This window comes from Drosophila sechellia, chromosome 2R (assembly GCF_004382195.2).
Source record: "Drosophila sechellia strain sech25 chromosome 2R, ASM438219v1, whole genome shotgun sequence".
NCBI lineage: Eukaryota > Metazoa > Arthropoda > Insecta > Diptera > Drosophilidae > Drosophila > Drosophila sechellia.
The window spans coordinates 19,770,483-19,788,478 of NC_045950.1; the positions used below are offsets into that span (position 1 = coordinate 19,770,483).

Genomic DNA, 17,996 nt, shown 5'->3' on the forward strand with positions numbered 1-17,996 from the left:
TGACAAAGGATATCAAACTGCTGCCTGATGGCTTGGAACAGCTAGATAATTATAGGCATTACCCAAAGTTCTTCAGTTACGCTTTAGAAATCCGACAAAGTTAATTGGGTATCCAATGGTCGACCCTGGACTTTTCTACACCTTTTTTACGTTGGCCATTTACATTTCCAGCTGCCTATTTGGCCCGAACACTTTTGCGGCGATAAATTAATGCTTAATCAGCAGAAATTGTCTAAGTCCGCAAATTATCCGCCATCGCTCTGAATATCCGATCAACGGGCGTTTAATTGTAATGCCCGCCGCACAGACACTCAATTTGAAATGGGCGACAGCCGGCAGTTAACATGGCCAAGACCAAAACTGACCATAACAATGGCCGTCTGTCATAACAACAAGAAAATCTATCGAACAAGCACCAGCCGATTCGGAGTCGGCATAAAAAACTGTAACAGAACAACGCCAAGAACAACCATTAATGGTCAGCGCTAATTGAAATTCTTGTGGCACGTTCACGCAGTGCACTGCAAGTGCAGCAGAACGACCTTGGGAGGTGGGTGGAGGGCGGGCCTGTTCACATTTGCACCACTTACCATTATCAGGTCGCCGGTTTCCATGTGGCGCCGCATCAAGATCGCGGCCATGTTCTTCTCATCCTGGAACACTTCGCCCACATCGTTGCTGTTGTGCTGCAAAAAAGGGGGAACAACATTAAGTTTAATTAACAATAGTACTAAAATTGTAATTATAACTCGATTAGACAGTATATGGTACTAATAAAATGTAAATGATGTTTGGATTAGTTATTCAATTACCAGCAATCCCATCGATTGATGTCAGTAGTTAAAAATGCAATGCAAATTGAGCAAATATATATACCACCAAATCTAAATACAGCCAATCAAATCATAACACACGCTTTATAAATGTTGGACAGCTGAGCGGTGATAAAATATAATTTGTATAAAAATGCAATTAAATAGCCATTTTACATATTTTTACGGGTCTAAATTCCGCACATTCCACGTGATGTAAAGCAAATACATGGTACACAGCCGCAGCTGGCCATTACTAAAAATTAAGGCAATTCTCGTTTTGTTTTTCCCGTGGCATAACAAATGCACAAGTATTTGGTGGCCACCGCAGCTGAGTTGGCCAAGACAAAACGCGTGGTTAGTGGGTAAATTTAATTAAATGCAACTTTGGCTGGTCAGAAAAAAAAGGTGGCGGTGGTAGGAGGACTTGGCCACTTAGTCAGGAGCTGGAGGAGAACCACGGAGAACCAGTGGAGGCTGTAGCGGTACACCGCGCTTTGATTTATGCTCGTGGCTGGCAAATGTGACGCCTCAGCATGCACGTCACTCATACGCCGTGTGTGCCGCGGCAGACTTTAGACTGACCATGAAAATGGCGCTGCTGGCACGGCTTAAAGCCTAAGCTTCTGACATTTGGCCAACTGCTCTAGATGCGATTTAGATTTTTGCCACAGTCCAACTGTTTCTCAATCCTGTGACATAGACATTCGATTTGGGGTTTCTTGCATTGGCTATTCAAGGCGAGCGCAGAGCAAATACCCCGGGGATATTAGCCGCGAATTAGCATAAATTTAAGCATCAACGGCTTATCTTCGGGCCCGCTGTGGTCAGACTAATTAAATTAATTGCCCCTGCGTAGCCTGACCATTCAATTCAAATCAATTCGCTTCCATTCAATTGGATTGGGTTCTGTAATAAATATCGAAATAAATGTAATCTGACACTTGACATCGGCCACAGCATTTGGCATTGGACCGCGTCCGAGGCTCAAAAACTTGTCGTGCCGGCACTCTATCAAATTACAGGCATAAATCATAACTGCCCCTGTCCGAGTATCCGAATCTACAGTTACTAATCGCAGTACGCCCGACTGGAGCTATAAATGACATTACGTATACGTACTCGTATGCATCAAAGTGAGTCAAGTGCCAAAATCTGTGTAAAAACTGACTCGGAGCCATTGGCCTTTTGTTTGATGGGAGCTGTCAGCCAGAAGATAATCTAGATTCGTATTCGCATGATGCATGAAGCCTCATTAAAAAAATATTCAATTGCTCTTCAAGGAGTCGAGTTTAGCAGTTGAAGCGACTCCTCAACACCAATCACTTATATCAGATTAAATTCTCTTACTTCATTTATAGTTATCAAATCAAATTGCTTCAATATTTGTATTCAATATTACAAGCGCTGCTTACTTATATTAAATATCCTTTTTAAGGAAATATTTGTTAGCCACTTAACCAACCTAGAACACCCTTAACAGCAATTCGGCAGAGCCGGGCAATTATTTATCGCTTCGATCGAATTACCGAGCTGTCCAGAACGGGGCGTGGTTTTGGCCAAGTCGGTTAGGTTTGTTAAGTGACCGCCAAGCGTGTGGACACGCAGCAACAACGACATACTCAAATTTTTCATGTGCAGCAGGCATTTATGGCTTAATTCGTTGTTGGTTGTTGTAGCGTGTTGTACCGCTGTTGTGCAGTTGTTGTTGTATTTGCTAGTTGGACACGACGACCTTGTGGAAAAATAAGTTCAAAGCAACAAGTGGCAAGTGGCGACCCCCACGCCACCACACGTATTTCGGCTGCCATGAATCCGAGTCCAAGTCCGAATCCAAATCCAAATCCAAAGCCGAATCCGAATCCAAGTCTTAGCCCGATTCAGAGTGTCGAGTTGTCAACGCTTGGAGCTTGGAGCCTGGCCAAGTGTTTTGGCCATATAGTATTTATGAACTGTCAATTGGCCACTTATTCTGCTGCTCCGCTTGCTCTTGACTCCACTTTGCATGGACATGGGGACCCATTCTCAATTTGACTTATTTGTTCTCTCCCTCGGCTGCACTTTTAATTAGTTGACTTGCAAATTGTAAATTGTTTGCTGTCGCGCATTTTTTCCTCTACTTTTCCACTTCGATTCCACTTCCATTGAACCCAGCCATATATATATATATTTTTTATTTATGGCGCCGTAAATTTTTTAATTACAAATGGCTACAAGACATTATGTAGATCTCTTTACGGAGATTAGACTCTGGCCGGATTGTCTTTTTGTTTGGCTGCAACTTTTGTCTTACGTAAGCAGTGAATTTCTCGATTGCCCCAAGGGACTTGCTTTGATTTTGGTCTATAATTTTATTAGCCACAAACATTTAGCCATGAATGGTTTTTGTTTGGCCAGAGAAAGGTGGGAGAAAGGTGAGCGATTGTCTTTCCTGTATGTTACTGACGACAGAATCTTTAAAATAGAGAATAATTACCCTTTAATGCCCACCCATTATTAGAGGATCGGTAAGTTGTAGTGTGGAAAGCCCTTTCCATTAAAACCATCCCCCTAAGTGCTTTACTTCAGCACTTTGGCACCTAGATGGCCAAAAACGAAAGTAAAAGCCCCCAGACTCAACAACTTCCTGGCTGAAACTTTTTAGCCCATTTTCGTTGGCTCTTTCTTTGGCAATTTTGTTATGCAAATTAAGCCGAAAAGTTGAGAGAAGAAAGACACAAATGACCCGGAGCGGCGAACTTGGCAAAGTGAAAATTAGCCTCTGAACTCCATCCGATTTTTGTTTTGTGGGCCGAAGCGAGAAGAAGGTTAGGGCATTAGTCTCAGGCCCTTAACCCGAGCGAAAAGAGACGATAATTTGCCATTGTTCGAACTGCTGGGTAAACGAAAGTTCAACTTTCAAACGGGAAAAGGTGTATAGCCATGTAGATCCCACACAATCTTTCAGTTTGTAGGTCCACGAGCCATTTAGGCAAGTTAACCGACAATTAACGCATTAGACGCCGTGTGGGCGTCGCTTTTGTTGGCTTATTTTGTTTGCCCGTTGATTTGTTTGGCGTCGTTACGCATACGCCGCATTGGCCGCATTCGAGCTGCGCATAATAATAACTTCGGATTTAGCCATGCGTGTGTGTGTGTTGGCTGATTTGCTTTGGCAGTTAGTTTGTTTATTACGCACCATTATGCATTGTATGTCAGTCGAGTCGCACTGGACTTGTTTTTAGCACTACGGCTTGAATCGAAGACAATGCCAAGGCTGTACCTCCATTATTTGTCTATTATTCGGCCAATTATGTGACCCATTGAGCTCTGCGAGGAGCTGCGATTTGCTTACCAGCACGGATGCCTGAACATCCGAGTAACTCGGCCTGAGACCTAATCACTGCTAAAAGGGAGCGATTGGGCCAACTTGCTGCTGGCTACAAAGCAGCAAGCCGCGCGGCGTTAACAATAGCTGCAACATGAGCATAACAACAACCACAGAAACTGTCAGGCCGTGGCAGCAACTTGGCGGCATTATGCAACCGATTGCAGCCGCAAGAAAAAGGAAAAAAGACGCGGGAGAGCAGGCGAAATGCAGGCGAAACTGCTTTCTAAGCCACAAAGTTTTCCTGCTACCCCTCGAGTTTTTTGCGGATTTTTTGCGGAATCGCAGCTTGCATCGCCCGCACATTTAAAAAATAGCTAGCTGCAGATAGCAGATTGAGAGAGAGTGGGACACAGTGAGCTAATTTCGAATTCATTCAGCTGCCAAATCGCCAGCTCATTAATCATGCTCTCCTCCGCCGCCGCCAACGAGTTGGAATCGTTTTGCAATGACAAGATACAATTTTGCGTCTTGTGAAACGAGTGCAGCGCCGACGGCAAGTGGCATGCAGCAAATGCTTTTACAGTTTCATTGCTGCACTTGCACACACTATTTTTTAATTATGCACTTCGAGTTAGCACCCATCAAAAATGCATTTTGAAAACTTAATTAGCGTGCTTTCAGATTTCCATCGGCTGGCAGCTGCATATTGAAAGCGGCTGGGGGGTGGAATCACTAATGCCCGCCCAATGCCCGCGTTCGTTGCCTAAGTCTTTCGTTTGCGGCCCCGTTTTATGGTAATTGTCGAGCCTCAGAGTCCCGAACGGGCAGGTGGCTCAGTCTCGGCCGAAAGGGATTGTTCTCCTCGCCACAGTCATGATCCATGATCCCCGATCGATTACTGCAGATTGCTTTTAGAGCACCTTCTGTTTTGTTACTCCAACAAATAGGGAAGTTGAGCATAAGCAACAAAGCGAACAGCAAGGTATCTTGCACTTTATATATTTGTATTATTTTATTTAATTGATGAAGTCACTGTGAAATTGAAAGCGTAGTTCCACAGCGGTGAGCTCATAATTTGAACTCCATTTATAAGGCATTTGGCTGGAAATCATTATTTTGAACTGAATATTCAAACCCTTGCTATGTTCATTTTCACAGAAATCATAGTGGGCCACAACTTCTGGTACAACAGTCCCATTTACTCGACTCAACGCTCCCCTTTTCGAGCGTTTCCATTTTTTCAGAGACCTGTGCGACTTTTGTTTTCATTTCGCCTCATTTCTGGTATTTTGCGGCTGCACTGACCTTTGAGTGCGGCCTATCGCCTTCATCGATTGAATGCGGCAGTGGGAGTGCCTAGCAACGCCTTGTATTTGCCTTTTAATTCCTTGGCATGGCTGTGTATGAAACAACAACTATTGGAGTATCTGGGTGCAAAAAGGCACGAAGCAAGGTTTCCACCTTCATGGCGAGGCAGAGAAATTTCCACCGCAAAACCAACGGGTGCTGCACTTTTCTCATTTATTTTACAATTTAATTTTAATGTGCAATCGAACACACCGTAAAACGCAACATTTTCCCCGACCATTAAGGCCTTTGTCCGCGTAAATAAAAAACGAAACGGGGTCAGTTCTTCGGACCAGATATCAATGGAAAATTATTTTTCGGTACTTTTGCGGTTGCCAAACAATGAGGCACAACAAAAAGACACAGAATGTCAGAAATTAGAATAAATGTTTTTTCCATGGCATTTTTTGTTTCCTTCGACTGCTGTGTTGTGGAAGGTCTCTGACAAAGTGCCGCCATTACCAAAAAAAAAACAGAATAAAAATCCGACATAGAAAACATTGAAATGCTGTAGTTATGTGGTCTATATCTTGAGGCCATTTGTTTGTGGCATGAGATCAAAAAACAGAAAACTCAAATACTTGCCAAGTCACCAGATTCAAGGGGGAAAATGGAATATGCCTTTGCATTGGTAAGCTAATCTCGCAGAAAATGGCGAAAACACAGCCGCAGCTTATTCCGTTTTTAATTAAAAGCGACGACGAAATCCCCCAAGAAATGAAAGAAAAGTCAAACGAATCTTTCCGCATTTCGCAGTGGCTGGCTTAAAACAGAAATTATCACACATAAATCACAGAAAAGGCAACAACAAGCAACTCCGCAGTTGGCGAAGTCCAAAGACATAAGAGTTCGAGTCGCCGGGTTCATTTCTTTTTCGGCTGTCGCCCGACATGACATTTCACTTTCATTTCCGAAGTGTGGTGTCTTGCATTCAAAATTATGCTGTGTTCAGAAACCACCCATCCCGCAGACCCTACCCTATCCGCCGAGTATAAGACTCGTAATTTAAAGTGCGATCAATTGATTGTACTTCGCAGGCCAGAAACACGCCCACCACATGAATAATGGGTAAATGGGAAAATTGAATTACACCAGTGTACACAAACAAGCCATGAAAAGAAAGTGAACTTTATCAGTAATTACAAAAAGTCACGTTCGTGGCTCAACGCGGCTTACTGAATTTTTAGGAACTCGTGGGTGGACAGAGTAAATATTAATGCCAATTGTTATGATTTCGATCCCAACACGAAGTGTAGGGAATTGCCCAGCGTTATGCTAAACAAGAAGTGAAAAGGTTAAGCCTTTCGGCCTGCTACATACATGTATACCCCGCGATCTGTTAATCAGATTTCCACCTGTCCTTGACTTTAAGCATGATTTTCCGACGTGTTCGTGATTACTTTTCTTGCCCACCATAACAAGCAGCGATAACAAAGAGCGTAATTAATGCGAGCTCAAAAGTGTTTATATAAATAAAAGAAAATCTCTTTATCACGTGCCCAATTAACTCCGATTAGATACGAATAAAAGCAAAGGCAGCTGAGGTAATTAAATGCCTGAAAAATAGCAACGCGAAGTGTTGTAAATAAAAGCAAAGCCAAACAAAACAATATATAAAAGCCCGATAAAAGCTGAAACAAAATATCTGCCTACCTCAAGCGGAAGTATGGCGAATCAACAAATCAGAAAACGTACAAAGGCAAAACGCAACAAAAAGCATGATAGTAATTTTTTACGTTATGATGTAAGCAATGAAAGTGCAGTAAGAGAAAGACTTATAAGGAAAACATTTACAACAAAACGCCAATTTAGGGCAGGAAAATTTATGACACTAATAAGAGGGCCAATCAACTACGAAACGCGATTGTAATACTAACTAAATTGGGCATGATGGCGAGTTACGTTACTTTGATATGAAGGTGTGCTATGAGCTATCCTGGCTTACTAGGCCACATTGTGTTTCAACCTTATAAGCTCCTTTAGGGTATATCTTCTTAAGCTGAATAGAAGGAGAAATCACGACTCACCTGCTCGTGGGCGGTCTCCTGGAGGTCAAGGCCGTGGGTGGCATTGGGCTCGCTGCCCACGGTCCACATGCGCAGCTGGTGGGGCGCGCCCTTGAAGAGTCCTTGGGTGGCGCGGAGGGAGAGGTTCAGGTGCTGGCCGAAGGCGCTGAAGGAGACGTTGTGCGACTTGATGGCACTCACTTCCGGGGCGAACAGGTGGTTGCCGCCCGAGGCGAGGGCCTCGTGCTTCAGTTCGCTGTAGTAGGCGTTCTTGCTGAGATCCTTTTTCACGTGGTGGGGCGGCAGGCCGGCGTTGACCTTTGGCCCCTCGCCGATGCTCCGCCGCCGGCGGTTGCGGTTGTTCTCGTGGTGCTGGAGCTGCACGAGCTCATAGTGGGGCACTGCGTCGTGGGTGTCCACGTGGAAGACTGACTGCAGCTGCTCCGGCGTCATTTGTTTGTGCAACTGGAAAACGACAGAAACGAGACAGAAAACGAATTCAGGTTAGTTGCCCTGGGCAATGACAACAAATTGTAGCAATTGTCAGATGGAAATGGTATAGGGGATAGGGGATAATTGAAAAATTATCAATAATTCAATGCAATAATCGAGTGTTTGTTTGCCAAGCCTCGTTGGTGGCGCTCTCTCTCTTGGTTCGTGTCTGCTGTTTGCATTGGACCCTCAAGAGCTATCTGGAGATTATCGACTAAGCCAGAGCCAAAGTCACAACCGAATCCGAATCCGAATCGGCTGGGTTTTGAGTATCTTCGCCAACTGGGTCAGGGTCAATGTGGCGTTTGATAGATTTATTTATTGTGAGCAGACACACATGTATTTAAGTATTTCCGAATCAAACGAGGCGAATCAAACAAGAAGCAAAGAAATAAATATCGAATAGCAATCTTATCCGAGTTGCGTGTAAACTTTTTCTTTATAAGCGCATTGTGTGCTGGCCATAATTGCGAATTTCAATTAAAATCAAATTAATTTCGTATTGATATTAATGGACTTTTAATCTGCGACTGTGGTCAGCGCTTATTCAATCCCCTATTCAGTTTGTTTAGCCCCGAAGAATGGTGCGGAATTTCCAATAAGAGTGTATTTCTGTAAATGAAGTAGTTAAAATTCATTCATAAGCTACTTTGCTTTGAGTGCCCAAAGTGCCAGTCAGCGTGCCATTCTAAATGACATTCTACATGACTCAATCTTTGGATTTTTTCGTACATCCAGTGCATTTCCGTTTTATTTATCTGCCAGATCTGCATCTCACTTGCAATCCAATCAGCAAAGCAGCAGCGGCCACAAAAACAAGATCTGTTACAGGGTCAAAGCTGGTGTAGAATTTCCTTAAACAACGGCTAAGACGCAAGCGCAAAAACAAAAGACTCAGACAGCGAACTTGCTGGCATGCTGGCCGGCTAGCGGCCTGCAATTTAGGCAAATTTCTTGCATTTATTTTGCCCAAAATGGCCCAAAGTGAGTCAGAAATGGACTTACTGCAAATGACGACAGCGCCGTACAAGAAACGGTCGAAAAGAAGCAGAAATCAGAAAAGCAGACCAAAGCGAAGGCGAACAAGATGGCCAGTTGTCTTGGCCAAAGTACCAGACTCACTTTTACAGTTAAGATCGCCGCCGAGCGGAGATGACACTGGCGGGCATAGCCGTTGGGGGCCGGCATGATAATTCTATATTAATTGAAATCCCGCGGAAAGTTGGTTGGCAGGTGAACAAACGCCAGAAGAAGAAAAACGACACTTTTGGCGCTCAGACGCTCGTCTCGTCTCGCCTCGGCACAATGCCAAAGAGTTTTTACTTTCATTTGAAACGTGTTTTCGACCACAGCCAACAGGAGCCAGCTGTTTGGGGTCGCATTGAGCAACTTTTGCCGTCATCGCGTCGTCGTCGCCCCATTGAAAGTGAAACTGAGGCTTGGGAAAGGAAAACGCAGACGCAGGCAGCTACTCTTTCGATGCGCCGTCGAGTTGGCCACTCGAGTGCAATTGGAGTTGAGTGCAATCGCCGGCTCTAGGGCTCTCGGCTGGCCACATTTGGAAAGTTTCTGCACCTGCAGCACTCGCAATTATTCTTTGGCCTCTCCGTATGCAAATCTTCCAGTTAAACGACCACACCCAGACAGCAATCAACACTTAGCTCCGCGGCCCTTGTGGCCAATTAATCGCAATTAAAAACAAATGAGCGAGAAAAAAACTACGATCGGCAATTACGAATTATGCAAAAAGACGGCATCCAATGAACAAGATCACCAGCGGCGATTAAAGAACCACGGTTGCCAAAGGCCCACAGCCGGAAAATCCGTTTAGAGTCCCCAAATGGCCAAACATTATGTAAATCATTGATAGGCATCGCAAATTGCCGCTCTAGAGGTGTTGAAAGCAGCGGTAAGTTTTCCACAAAATTCGGCAGACAATTGCCAGCACTTAATTACAGATAATCAGCTGGCCAGCTGCGAGAATAATTACGTCTTTAATTTTAAGAAGCTATTATTCGTGTCTATAATATTTAAGTAATCCTTACTCTTGACTTTAAGTGTTCTTTTAGAAGGCGCAAATTATTTTTGTTAATAAATTATTAGTTATATCATTTTTCGTATATTGAATTGGTAATTTAATTTCCTTATTGAAGAGACACCCATTCTTCTTACTGCAAAAATGGTTCTCTGCATTTACTATCATATTTCGCCACAAATTGCAGTTCATTAGAAACTCGAGAACCAAAATCAACTGCGTCTAGATATCCGTCGAAGCAAATCCAGCCCTAGCTCGAGTTGTCATTCGATTCGATCGCCATTAGGCTGCTGTTTACCCAGCTATTTGTCCAAGCCAAAGTTTGATTTTATTTTCGGTTTTCGCCGAGTGCAATGACGGATGTTGTGAAATTTGCGCTGTTTGTAATTTGTATGGCTAGCTGTGTTGCTGCTTGATTTGGATTCGGATTTTACTGGGGCTGCTGGTGCTGCTGGTGCTGCTGGTGCTGCTGCGCGGGCAATTACTGAAATTGTGCGAGATTACTCATACGCCCGGTGTGCGCGCTACGCTATAACCGGCATGGCGACGACTCCAGCTCTGATGGCGGCTTCGGCGACCAAGTGCAATCAGAGTCAAGTCAAAGTAAAAGGTGTAGCCGCCATATTAACGCAAAAAGTGTGCTTCAAATTGGCTCTGGTTGAGGCCAATACACTGTTTATGGCCAACAGTGTTTGTTGTGCAATTGTTTTCCCCGCGTTTTTATCAGCCGGTCAAAGTCAACAGCGGCAGACGCTCGAAAGAGTGTCACTCGACCTTTCGCGCAGTCAGTCAAACACAAAGAAATGATTTTCAAGATTTGTTTGGCACTTCGCTGGGGCTTTTGCGGATGGATGGTTAGCCAGCCAGCAAATTGCAAACTCGTCGGCGTTCGCCTCTTTTCAATCCATTTCCTTGGATATTTGGGTGTGTTGACCTTGTCGCCTCGGCTGACAGGCGGCGGAAATTAGCAACCGCTTCTGTCGGCGTTAAGTTTTCTGGTTTTTACTTCTCTCGCTTTTGGAAATTTTGTGTTTATGCCAGCGATTAACAAAGTGTGAAAAGTTCAGGGTGTTACGAAACCTCCGGAATGGGCTGCGTCTAATCGGAATGGAAAAATCTGAGAGATTTGTTTCTCTGGCAATTGGGTGAATATGGCGGAGCGAATGCTAAGTGTGCACTTAAATTGCAATACCTCAAAATAATACTAAAGAGGAATTGACTTAATACACCCATTTTATTTATCTCCCTTTAAAGAATCTCTGCAATATCTGCATTTATCGTTTGGATTATCAATTAAGATCTTTGCATTTTTATACGATGTCTATGCGTTTCCATTCCGATTGCATAATCTCTTAAACAACCGACAATTACTCATTCACTGACAATCGACCGATTTTCCTGTAGCCCCACGCACACAAGTAACTATTTATATGAAAACAGCGGGGAGAACGTGACCCGAGAACCCGAACTCAAAAATGATTAAATAGAAATAAAGCAAATCTCAAACCGTGACACAGAGCAGGCAGCTGTAGGCAAAAAACGAAAGAGCTGATCAGTAGCTAGAAAATCAATAAATAAAAAATACGAGTCCAGGAAAAGACAACAAATCGTGCGGCGAACCATTCTGGATTTCACAATTAAAGGCTTAATTTATTTGGCCGGCAATTGATAGGCCGCAAACATTTAGATATCTCATATTCCTTTGCACTTCTGACAGCACATAAAGCAAAAAATGCAAACCTACAAGACTGACAACCGACTGCTGACTCACTCGAATCCGAATCGATATTCTGGCGGTGTTTTGCATGAACCAACTTCAGTTCGTTTTTTACATCACTCTTTTCATGCTCGGCTGAGATTTGAAGGGCCTCGTCAAGTTGTTGCTACTTTTGTTGTTTTAGCCGTTTTTGTTGTTGCTGGTGTAGCGTGTCAACTTTAATTGCAGTGGAAAACGGAGACGAAGTCGTTTATGGGGCACTTTTTTATGCCAGCACTTTGGCAAGGCTAGGGGGTCAAAGTCTCCGCCAACACGAACTTGCTCCAAAATCGGCCGAAACTATCATGGTCTATATTTAAGAGTTCCGAAAAAGTCAAGGGAACGTCAAAAAAATGTGGGTTCTCGCGCTAAATTTGAATATTTCATTGTTATAGGTCACGAAAACGGAAAGCTACTAATATTATTATTAATATTTTTTGTTTCTTTGTATTTCAGAAGTTTTGAATACAGCCCAGAGACAATTTTAACCCAGTCGTTCCTTTTACAAATCAGCCTATTCATTTTGAATTTCCTCAATGAAAAGGGCCTGGAACTCACTCGCCTAGGGGTGGGATCTTCTCCAAGTAACCGCTTAACTGCGACTCTGACTCACGTCTGCTGAGGAAGACGAGTTTCTGGGCACAGAGCTTATAGAGCCAAGGGATGTCCAAGTAGTTGGAGCCCTCCATGATTTCGCAAATGCTATCGATCTCCACGCGCAGGAACTCCTTGTCCCAGTCGGAGATCTGCAGCTCAATCTCCGCGGCCGGAAGAGGATCTTTATTGGCCACCCAGGCGGGCTCGTCGTGCTTCTCGTGGTACTCAGCCCACAGCAGGATCTTCAGCAGGACATTGCTGAGTATGCCGTGCAGCGGCAGGACGAAGTCCTCGTCCTCTGGGACCTGGCCAACGCGGCACATCTCCCGGATCACCAAGGATTTCTCGAGTAGAGCCAGATTCACGCGGATCGTACGGCCATCCCTAGTCTCGAATCGCACCATTCTTGAATCGAATTCCGGATCAGAAAGTCAGGGCCTACTGCTTGCAATCAATACAAAATAAGCCACAAACTTGTAACATATACATTGCCTACTCTATGTACCTCTAGGAGCTCAAATTGGAGTTCAATATCGAAACCACCACCGTCTGCTGTAATCACAAAGTTACCAAGCGACCGAGCATAACCATAACCTCCGCAACAAAGGTAGTGACAATGAAAGAGAAAAGTGGAAAGAAGGCGGCTAGCAAATGGCCAACTACAGCAGAATAATAAAAAAAAAGTTAGTAAACACGCGGAGGGAGGGACAGTCTGAAATTCACTTGAAATAATTACAAGAACTTTTTACGTCCGACCTTGGCCATAGTTTTGCTGGCCAAGCTTTTTCTCGAAACGAAAAGCAAAAAACTCGAGACAAAAGCTGTGCTGTGTGTCAATGAGATACACCCATACAGGCTCACTGAGAAACCTGGCCCACAATGCAAACACACAATGCCAATGTTTTATTTCTAACGACGACTCTCTTCGGCTCGGCGCTCTGCTCTGTTTTGTAATTTAATTAATATACAAAAAATGTTTTGTATTTCTCGAAATGCTAATTACGCACAATGCGAATGACAATGAAAACGTCGACTGGCGGCCATTTGTTGTTCGTTTTTTGCCCCTTTTGATCCGTTAACAGCTGGCTTTATGGCATTATAAGAGCCCAAAGGTTATTTATATCGCACCGGTTGATTGATGAGTTCTTGCACTTGGCATTGGCCATATCTGCGGGTACTTACATCTGGCAGGCCCTGGCATATTGTGCTGCTGACCAGGAGGAGCGCTGTGAAAAGGACCAGTGGTGAGGACATCTTACTGCGTCGGCCGCCTAGGGTGCTAATATAATCCTTAAAATGCTTAAACTGCAATGAAACGAAAGGGGAAACGAATATTAAATATTATTGATTACTAGCCACATCCCATTTGCCAATATATGCACGCAATGGGGCAGCATGCTAATTATTTGTTTCCCAAATAATGGTCTTACCACCTCACATGACCATTAGTTAGTTCCCTGCCCACAAACCCGTCCTGGTCATGCTCGAATGGGCACTGTGTTTGTAACGCGAGTACAGTTAGCATCTGTTGTTGCAACTCAAACGCCGCTTGCTGCTTCAATTAATATTTACTTTTAGTTTTGTAGAAAGAAACCTAGTTTTCTGGCCCGCTGGCCGAGTAATTAATTATTGCATAAGGCCAAGAAGCAGCCTCGAGGCACAAAACAATCTTGTGCTGCCCTGCTGATTGCTGTTTGCGTTGCAGTTGTAGTTGCAGTTGCACATCCGCCCGCCATCGAATGCGGCTAATTGTCAATAATGATGCAGCGATGCGTGGCGAGGGGCTAACAGCATCCATCGCATCCAAACCTTTTGACAAACCAACCAAGAAAACAAACAGAACTGACCAGCGGCAACAAAGGCAGCAACAGCAGCAGCAACAGCCGCTTCACGTTGCCGTGTTGCAACTTCTCAACGGCGTTTACGACAAATTGCATGACATTTTATATCCCAAAGGTTTTGCACAATTTGCATGCAACGTGCTGCAAGATCCAAGCTGCCGTGGCCCACTTCAAGTGGAAGAAAGTCTCGCCGGCGAATCGATCATCATCAATCGTAATGAAATGTTTGGCTGAGCAATTGCCCAAAATGGGTGGTACACAGCCCAAGGCCAATGCCCCAAAACACTTGCTCATGGATTGGAGAAAATTGTAGGTAAGCGCAAGGAAAGTTCACTTTTTCCTTTTTCAGCTGGCGGGCAGGCAGAAATGAGAAAATGGTATATATGTTTTGAGTAAACAACGAAAGACTGTTCAAAACGAAAGACTTAGAACACGAACTTGAGCTTACAAGCATGACAAGGAGGCAGCTTGCCAGCCACGTTTAAAGATATGTAGCTACATAAGTTTAAATGAGTGTAAAATCTTCTAAATAATATGAAAACCATTTTGGCCAAAGGTCAGCCGACTTTTGCCACCATGTAATGACCGTCAGAAGTCCATAAGAAAAGCATCAATGCTAACAGAAAGTGCCAGTTGGCAACCTTCGCGGCGAGATTTTCACCCGAAAACAAAAGTGAATCAAGAGCATTGAAGAGTTTTAACTGAATAGCAACTAATGTGCATTGGCTGCACGCCAGATTATCAGGAAATTCAAGCACACATGTTACAGCAATAGTGATAAAGTAAAAAACCAAAACGTCACGGCTTTTAGGTGACCGCGAACATTTTGGTTGATATTCCGATTCACAATTTACAATACACCACACCAAATCAGTTGGAATAGAGAAACAGTTATGAGGCAAGATGGAAACTCGATTCGGTCTATCATTTGCATAATTAAGGCCGATTAGGGTCGAATCATTTGCCATATGTGGGCATGCATAAATCTAAGTCTGAGCCAGCTCAAGGTTACGGCTATGGCGAAACTGTTTTTTGACTTATACTCGGCTTTTTTTTTTTATATAATTACGGGCCAATGCAAAAGTATATAGAAAACAAAACAAAAAGATACGCATCATCAAATGTCAACCGAACAGCTTCAAACAGAAGCTGGCCCAAAAGTGTGTGGAAATGGAAGTGGGAATGGAACTGTGCCAAAAGCCCCCTAAAGCCGCCAAAAACCGAAAAGCAAGTTGCATTGTCAGCTTCCGCATAATTATGCCGCCTGGCCGAATATGTTTTTCTTTTACCCCCCTTGTTTTTTACGGGTCTTGTGGCTGCTGCCTTTGCTTTTACCATAAAGTCAGTGTCTGTTTCGGGCGGTTTATGGGAATTTTGTGTATTGCTGTTGGCTGGGGCTTGCTTTTAACTTTTGCTTTCTTAATGATTTGCTGACACAACCCGCCGAGCGCGGCTCTGTTGTAAGCTCGTTGTCTCGATCTTTTTGGAGGGCGTCAGCGTTTTAGTTTAAATTGACATTGACAGTTGTTGGCCACCTCTCTTCCCTTTCCTCGGCCAGCGGTGTGTCAGACAAACAGCTGCTTCTGTTGGCCGATAAGCATCGGGGATTGGGGGAACCTGTGTCAGCACCTGAGTCAGTAGCACTCCATTTGGCTTGATAATGAACCCATTTCCCGCACACATCGCGCGTCTGTCTGCCAGCGACATTGGCTGCGAGAAGAATTGGAACCACAGGGCGTATGAGTGACGCAGCCAACCCATTTCCCAGCCAGACGCAGAAAAAATAAGTGGATCACACATAAATCGGCCAAAATGTGACATAACAAAGTTCAACTGCGAACATTTTGCCCAAGAGATAATAAATTTACCCGATACTCCGCCGACAATTCCGCTGCAAGTTGCAGACAGCTATCAAGTGGAGGTGGGGATTACGTAAAGTGTCTGTGACCTGAACTTTTTGCTTTTGTGTGCCTGCTGGAAAAGGGCGAGCGAATCTCTCGGCCATTGTTTTATAATGATAAAACAATGAATGCGGTCTGGGAACCTGCACCTTGAGTCGCTAGTCCGCTGTTGAAAGCTCGTCAAGTCGAGTTGAGCTGAAGAAACAGCTGTGCAAATTTGGCTAATGGCGAACAAAAAGATATAAAGTGCGGGCCAAATGTCAAACACTAATATTTGAATGAGCCCAATTTAAATTCTAGGTTCGCTGACATAATCCATCGAAGATCATGGCTGCCAAACTGGTTTCAGGGCCGTTGCCTAAATGTTTGTCTTAAGCATCAGTTCCTGAGCATATTATTCATTTATGTATATTAGATGGTTACCCAAGACCATCTCGCCGATGGTTCTGCACACAACAAAGACTTGGCCCCCGATGCGTATACGTAATGTGCTGGCGGAGGGGCGAGCAAAACAGATACATCACTGAAAACATGCTTGAAGTTATTTTATCTACATCTGACCCCCCTCCCCATACGAAATAATAATCATTTTGCCATTATGAGATTATAAAATGCGCAAATATTGAAAAATTGCAAGGCGCAAAGGCGAGGAAGAGGTGGCAAATAAAAAAACACCACTGCGTATACGTAATATGCGAGACTAATTAAATTTAAAGATGGGCAATGACAAGCGAAAAGGCAGCGAAGGAAAATAAATGAAATATTTGCCAAAAGAATAAGCAGCAGAGTAAAAAGTTGCATTTCCGAACTGAGTAGCTGCTCCTGTTTTTCGTTGTTTCTGGCTTCTGCTCTTGTTGCAATTGTTATGATTTTTTCAGCCGCTGTTACAACATGCAACTTTGCCACAAACTGCAAAAACAACAACAAGCACTTGCGCTGATTGCGTGCTGCGTCGGCGTCGCAGTCGGCGATGCGGTCGAAGTCGGAAAAGCCATAAACCGCATTAAAATGAAAATGAAAGTGAAATTGTAATTGAAATTGAAGAAGACGTCGGCTAAAATGTTTGACTTCAACTTTGCTTCGATTTGTGCGATGGTTTGCATGGGTTTTTAACTTTATTCCCATTGCATTTGGCTTTTGTTAATTTTTTGATTACCGCTTGTGGCAATGCAATCATAAACCTATAGCATTTAAATGGAAGATTTATGGGCTTGCAATAAATATAGAAATATTGCTAGGAAAAACTAATAAATAATAGCTAAGTTTGGTTAAGAAAACGCGAAGGATAGAAATAATAACTGTTCACTAATTGAAAGTAAAATAAATATTTTACCTATTAGTAGCTTAGGTAATGCTGAAGAGGATCTTACGTGAAATGCCAGCGAAATATGAAAGAAATTCGCAAAATGATGACTACGCAAAAGCTTAAACTTAAGTAACACTTTACGGGCAAACAGTTTATGGGTAAATAAAACATAGCCTGAGTACATTGACTACCCCGACAAACTATTCCATGAATGCTAAACAAACTGAAATAGCTACAACAACTTGGTAAGCTGAGTGGCTGGGCGACTGAAACAACACAAATAAAAATATAAACAAACAGGTTACTCGGGTTTCGTCTTCGCCGATGTCAATGAAAACGCTGAAAAGATCCCCAGAAACAAAACACTCGACACAAGATGAATTGAAAGCGAATCAAGCGCCGAATCTGATGAATGATCGCTATCGAATGGCGCAAATAATGCGTCTCTGTGGAAAATCTGGACAAAGCCCAGAAGGGCTGTTGTTCCGCAGAATATCAATGGCATAGAAAGTGGCGAATCCATGGGGTGTGGGGATATGGGATTTATAATCGAACAAAGGCCGATCAGAAAGCTCAAAGCTCTCCCCCTCTCT

General features: G+C 43.6%; 2 protein-coding genes across 6 annotated transcripts in view; both read right to left on the reverse strand.

The window, feature by feature from the left end:
* LOC6615769 (venom metalloproteinase 3) overlaps positions 1 to 17,996 on the reverse strand; it is a 43,962-nt gene that overhangs the window by 24,621 nt on the left and 1,345 nt on the right. For all 5 annotated transcript variants that reach the window (XM_032714430.1, XM_032714431.1, XM_032714433.1 and 2 more), the window contains exons 2-4: positions 13,538 to 13,660; positions 7,497 to 7,940; positions 591 to 686 (exon numbers count right to left, since the gene is read on the reverse strand). In XM_032714430.1, the coding sequence (XP_032570321.1) occupies positions 591 to 686; positions 7,497 to 7,940; positions 13,538 to 13,609 (612 nt within the window). In that variant the 5' untranslated portion in view covers positions 13,610 to 13,660. The remainder of the gene's footprint in view (positions 1 to 590; positions 687 to 7,496; positions 7,941 to 13,537; positions 13,661 to 17,996) is intronic.
* LOC116800333 (E3 ubiquitin ligase complex SCF subunit sconC) lies at positions 10,619 to 13,161 on the reverse strand. The gene has a single exon (XM_032714435.1). The coding sequence runs from the start codon at positions 12,757 to 12,759 to the stop codon at positions 12,313 to 12,315; it is 447 nt and encodes a 148-aa protein (XP_032570326.1). The 5' UTR covers positions 12,760 to 13,161; the 3' UTR covers positions 10,619 to 12,312.

Coding starts and splice junctions, on each gene's coding strand:
- LOC116800333 (XM_032714435.1), bottom strand. CDS start 12,759: ATGGTGCGATTCGAGACTAGGGATGGCCGTACGATCCGCGTGAATCTG.